Below are 6595 nucleotides of genomic sequence, written 5' to 3' on the forward strand. Positions count from 1 at the left end.
AGGCGTGGCCCCGCCTCCGCCGGGGAGCGACGCTACACGCAGGGCTCCGTGTGGGCTGCCGGGAGGGATCCAAGATGGCTGTGCGCCTCGGTTCCGCTTTTGCCCGCGGCGCGGAGCTCCATTCATTGCCCAGCTGCTGAGCTGTGCCGTGTCGCCAGGAGCCGGTCTGAGGCCTCTGGGGGCTGTCCTGCGGGGCGGGAGGCCGCCACCCCCGCCACCGCCGCCCGGCCCGTCCGTGGCTGAGGAGCCACTGCACCGACCGTGAGTTTAGGCTCGTCGCAGCTCCCTGTCCGGGAGGGCCCCTGGCGACCTCACAGCCTGCGGCCAGCAACGCGAGCCCCCGGCACCGCAGGCACAGGGGACCCAGCAACTCCCGACCTGGGAGGAGACACCTTGGCCGCCCTCTCGCCTGGGTCTCCACTGTCCTTACGAGGGGAGGCATGGCCTCGTTGGCTCTTGTCCTGAATTCACCGAGCGGAACCACGGCCCCAGTTTTTTGCCCTTCCCGAGATGCGAAGAGTTAGGGAGAGAACTTGTTTCCTTTTATTTACAAGAAACCGTGGCGGAGGGTGCTCTTAACTGTTGTGGAGATAACTTGGAGGAGTCGAGACCATTTCCCTTCCCTGTTCGCCCAGAAAGGGAGGAAAGCTGGGGGCGCAGGCTCCTCCAGAGGAGCCTGGAATTGGAGCTGGAGAGATGTGGGGATAGTGGATGACATAATGCTTTTAGGACGTCTCGGCAGGGGGGGTTGGGGGGGGCGGGGGAGTGAGGACGCGTCCAATAGGAGATACTTTTTCTAAGTGGCACTTAAAACATCCTGTGACTTGGGACTTTCCTGCGTTCTCAAAAGACATTTCATTTAGTTCATGATCGCAGTGGTACTAACAAGGTTTTAAGCATCGTCTAAGAAACCCTCTTATCTAAGCTCAGCTTGGGCTGCATGTATTTGTTGTGGTTGTGCAGTAAGTGGTGAGCTACTTAGTGATTATTCACAAGCAAGAAATTATAAAATTGACTTAAACATTAGAAAGTATTGAGTGAAGTTTATTGCCTATTTTCTCTTGTAAATAAAACACAGTGCTGACAGAGAGGCCAACTGAGGTGGGTTGAATGAGGTATTACATTTCATGGAATCGCAGTCGGTCTTGATAGAACGTTGGTTGTCTGCAGACCCAATGGACATCTCAGGAGTGCTAGCAAGAGTTCTTGTCCTACTGACATATTTTCACTCTTTGGAAGCCTGAGGTCTCTTGCTTGTGCCAGGAGAGAATTTTTGAAACAAAAAAGACCGTATTACCCTCCCCTAGAAAAATTTTAGAACTTTGACTTGGTCTTTATATTCTGAGTGTTCAGCCAGTTTGAAAGGGCCCTGCTGCAGTTCAGGCCTTTGTGTCACCTCTGGGCTTTCTACTTGGGATCTGGACATGTACAGGATGGCTTTTAATAAGGACAGCTTTCAGGGAGCAACCCTTTAAAGATCTTAATAGACTGAGAAGTCTGATAAGTTCCATTCAATTTTAGTAATGTTTCTTGTTACATTGTTATTTGTTTCTGATATGACCTTTGCCTTACCCTGAGAGTTTCATTACAAATGAGGATTTGTTGGCTTGTCAGAATGAAATTTAGGGATACATTTTTCTCTTCTAAAAGGTGGAAAACTCATTCGAATACTTAGATAAAAAAATTTTTAGAATAGTGCATTTCTGCAGCAAGTAATTCCAGATCATTTAAGAGTTTTGTTGTAATACCCCTCTAGGAGGTAGGTGTCACAGAACATTACAGATTGTGTGACTCTTGAGTAGTAAACACTAAGAGCTTTGGATGGGGAGGAAGGCCATTCTACTATCTGGCTGCTTCAGGTGTTTCTAAAAATATGCTTTCTGTTCCTTATGCTGATTTGACAGAACCTGAATTTATCAAGATATTGATATCAGAATTCCTTCTAAAGTTGGCTTGACAAAGTAGGATAGATTATGCTTTGTAACTTTATTTTAAGGTAATGTGCAATTGTCTTGTTTTAATATTTTAATCTATTATTTTTGTGTAAGTATACATTAACATGACACAAATTCTGGGGCCAGTAGGTGGTGTGATGGTAGGGTGCTGAACTCTCACATGATTGGCTGCCATTCAAGACTGGGACCTGATGACTTGGTTTCTCTTTCTTTCTCTCACTCTTTCTGGTCAAATTAAAAATAATAAATAAATAAAATTAGATAAAATAATTCTCTAAAGAAAATAAATTTGACACAAGTTCTAAAGTTATAAGAAAATAATAAATGAAATAGTTCCTTCATACTTCTTTCTCTTGTCTATGTAACTGTCTCCTGGAGCAGGTATTGCTATATTTCCACATGTCCTTTGGAATAATCTAAACACTTATTAAGGTAAATCGTAAGTTATTTGAAAACAAAAGTAGTTTAGTAACTTCTTGAGGTTCTTAGCATGTTCTGAAATCAACTGCATTAAGCTAAATTATAGTTATTTTATTTTATTTTTTTTGAGATTTTTTTTTTTTTTTTTCTATAGGGGGTGCGCTCACCCGACAGACAGACAGAGAGAGACAGAGAGACAGAAAGCGAGAAATCACCCCCTAGAGGGGATGGTCACGCCACAATCTCTTCTCCTCCATTCTCCTCTCGGGATCTTGGGCACGCATACACAAGCACCCAGGGTGAGTTTAAGCCACCGGGTCTGGGATGCAAACCGCGGTCAACTACGTGGGAGTTCAGTGACATAGCCATTACGCTAACTGCTGGTTCCTGCTAAATTATAGTTATTTAAAATAAAATGTATATACTTGCATGTATTTTGCTGTTTACAAAGTGAGTATTCATTAATTTTGCATAACAGTGTCACTGCTCACAAGTTTGGGTTGGCATTTCCGGTCACATACTTCACTTGCAAAGTTCTATTCTCAAAGTAAGATGGGTCAAAACATCTTAGAAAAATAGCTGTTACATTTTTGTGGCTCTTACTCTGTTGGGTGGAATTGTGGTGCCACAACCATGTGTGAGCTTTAACTGAAGTATGGAGTTGTATTCAGCTACAAATACCAGAAAATCCTGCAGTCTCAGGGCCAACAGGTGAAAAGGCTGTTAAGGCAGCTAGATCCCACATGACCGACTGCATGGTTCAAGTGCCAGACTTGGCAGCTTGGAAAAACACCAGCACTTGTATGTGTGTGCCCCAAATCCCAAGAGGTGGCATGACCATTGCCCCCTGGACTGAGTTCTCACTTTCCTTCTCTCTTTCTCTCTGGCAATGGCATGTGCTCTGTAGCAGAAAAACTAAAAAAACCCAAAAGATCATTAAGTCTTCAGACCCACTACACAGGAAAAGTTTGTTACTAACTAAGAGGATAGTAAATATTGTGGGCTTTGGGAGCGTGTCTCTGTTGCAGCAGTTCAGCTCTGCCATTGTACCATGAAAGCAGCCATAGACAATACTTAAACTAATGATTGTAGCTGTGTTCCAGTGAAGTCTTACTCAAGACAATGAAATTTTACTTTTGCATATGATTTTTACATTGTTACAAAATACTATTTTTTAAAATCTTTTTTTTTGTCAACGATATAAAAATGTAAAAACTTTTCTTAGCTTGTGGACTTGCCACAAGCTGTTGCTTTTTATTATCTGGTTTAAGAAAGTATAAAAGTTACACATGTATGAGGCGTTTTCTAAGTGTTCGTGGAAATATGCATTATGAAGTCTGTGCTTAAATTTCAAAATTTTTTGCCCCGAAATAAACAGATACTTTAATGCTGTTTTTCCATGAACTTTTAAAGTCTCCTTGTATTTGTGAAAACATCTTCAAGTGGCATAGATAATGAACAAAGCCCTCCTTTTATTCCAGTCCTGTTTCCTAAAAACAAGTATTACTTTTGCCATATATGTGTGTGTGTGTGTATGTGTATACACACATGTATATGTGTATAGATATATATACACACACCCATATATGTATATACACACACACATACATATATTTGTATTTGCTGTAGGGTACATTTGCTCATCAGAGAGGAATGGAGAGAGGGAAAGTGAGAAACCACCCCCCCAGATGATATGCCCAAACAGCAATACCTTCTTCATTCTCTTAGGATTTGGGGCACGTATGCACACATTCCCAGCTTGATTTTCTTTTTTTTTTTAGAGGTTTTTGCTATTGGGCCCGTGCGCTTGCCAGACAGACAGAAAGAGACAGAGAGATAGAAAGCGAGAAATCACCCCCCAGGGGGGATGGTCATGCCGCAATCCCTTCTCCTCCACTCTCCTCTTGGGATCTTGGGCACGCACGCACACGTGCCCGGCATGAGTTTTAAGCCACCGGATCTGGGACGCGAACTGCGGTCGGCTACATGGGAGTCCAGTGACATAGCCATTATGCTAACTGCTAGTCCCCCCAGCTTGATTTCAAGTCCCCTGGTCAGCTATTTGGGAATCCGGTGGTTTAACCACCATACCACCATACTACCTATTGGCCCCCTCCCATATTTTTAAATGCACATCCAAGCATTTAAATGTGTCTCTTGTTGGTATGATTGGGTTCACACTATATGTGTATTTTTTTTCCCACTTGGCAGCATATCACAGATGTTGTTCCATGATAATATGTATGTTCTTTTTAATTCTCTGTAATATTGTAAAATTTCTTTTCACAAAAGGATTCTTGGGGATGTAAAGGCAAAGGTTTCACATTGTCCTCTTGCCTTTGGAATGTGCTAATGATATATTGTCTCTGCCTTAAGAATCACCACCTCCATTATCTCCAGTCTAAGTGAGCCACCTACTTGGCAAAGTACCTTGGAATGAATCTACCCTCCATTCTCCTCTCGGGATCTTGGGCACACACGCACACATGCCCGGCGTGAGTTTTAAGCCACCGGGTCTGGGACATGAACCGCTGTCGACTATGTGGGAGTCCAGTGACATAGCCATTACGCTCACTGCTGGTCCCAAGACATTTAGTCTTATTCACACAACTAGAAGGAACAAAAAATACTTGTAAGGCACTATTTAATATTGTGTTAAATTGGATCAGCTTGGAAGCTAGAGTACCTGTTAGAGGCACCATATGAGATCTTTGTTACTCACAGTGTAGTCTCAGGGCCAACAGTATGGTAACAACTTGAGATGAAAGTCTTGATTTTAGACCAACCAAATCAGAGTATGCATTTTAAAAAATTCTGTGAATGATTTATTTGCACATGAGAGTTTGAGAAGCTCAAAATGTAAGCATTTGGGATAGAAGACCTGTTGCTTACACATGTCTGGGTGTATCTGAGGCAGGATGACTTGTCTGTCCTTGGACCATCAAGCATTTCTTTCCTTTCTTTTCTTTTCTTTTTTTCTTTTTTTTTTTTTTTTAAGTTTTTTTTTGCTATAAGGTACATGTGCTTGCCAGACAGAGAGAGAGAATGTGAGAAATACCCCCTGGGAGATAACCCATGCCAGAATCCCATTTCCTTCTATCTCCTCTCAGGACTTTGGGTGGGATTGCATACACACATGACCAGAGTGATTTTCAAACTGCCAGATCAGTGACTTGAACTGCGCAGTCTGCCGTGTGGGATCCAGCATCTTAACCTCCATGCCACATGGCCCTCATCAGACATTTCTTTTGCTGCAAAAGAGGGCATAATTCTAACAAGTAAATGAGGTGGGCATGCACAGGGCTCCTAGTTCCTGTTAATGAGGACTTATGTGAGGACTGGACTGAATGATCTAGAAGGACCCTTTCACCCAGGTACCTGTAGTGTGCCAGACATTGTTCTGGGTTCTGGGATTATAGTGGTGAACAAGATCATTGGAGATAAACACCCTGGAGAAAAACAACAGACTTGGAGCAAAGTATGCATGTGTAGTTTTATTGGTTTGTCAGAAGTCATGATGCATTTTTTCATAGAAAAACAGAAATACATCATGATGACCCAGTATCTAGGGTATGAAGGAAAGCTGCACTGAGAAGGTGACATAAGCAAGAGGAAAGCGATAAACCATATTTACATGTAGAAGAAGGGAGGTCCAGGTGGAGGGAGCAGAAGGCACAGAAGGTAGGAATGCTTTCCATATTCAGGGAGTGGGATGGAGATCAGTGGCTGAAGCAGAATGAAGAGCCGAAACAGGAGATGAGGTTAGAGAGGTGGGATGTTAGAATTGGAGGTCAACTGTAGATAGGACCTTGATTACCTATATAGATTTATGTGGTAAAATGAGTGATTTAATATATGTTTTTAAAGATCACTTTGACAATAACAAATGCTGGTGAGGATGCCGGGAAACTGGTTCACTTAATCATTGTTGCTGGCCATATGAGGGGACTGTAAAAAGGTCATGGAAAAATATAATTAAGTTTATTTTGGCACAGAAAGTTCTTGAAATCCATGCAGAGTTTTTTTTTACAACATGAATTTTCCATTAATATTTTGAAGATCCCAGTATGGCCACTCTTAAAAACAGTTTGGGACTTTCTTTTTTTTTTTAAATTTTATTTAGTAATATTACTTTTTTATTTTGATCAAGGAACGGGAAAGAGAGAGAGAGAGAGAGAGAGAGAGAGAGAGAGAGAGAGAGAGAGAGAGAGAGAGAAAAC

The 6595-nt window shown here is 42.4% G+C and overlaps 1 protein-coding gene across 1 annotated transcript in view; it reads left to right on the forward strand.

The window, feature by feature from the left end:
• Positions 1-201: 201 nt before the first annotated feature.
• HTT (huntingtin) overlaps positions 202-6595 on the forward strand; it is a gene marked incomplete at its 5' end in the record, with an annotated part of 208048 nt that continues 201654 nt past the window's right edge. The window contains 1 exon segment of the mRNA XM_027773593.1: positions 202-261. Coding sequence (XP_027629394.1) covers positions 202-261 — 60 coding nt within the window.

This window comes from Tupaia chinensis, unplaced genomic scaffold (assembly GCF_000334495.1).
Source record: "Tupaia chinensis unplaced genomic scaffold, TupChi_1.0 Scaffold000360_1, whole genome shotgun sequence".
Classification (NCBI taxonomy): domain Eukaryota; kingdom Metazoa; phylum Chordata; class Mammalia; order Scandentia; family Tupaiidae; genus Tupaia; species Tupaia belangeri.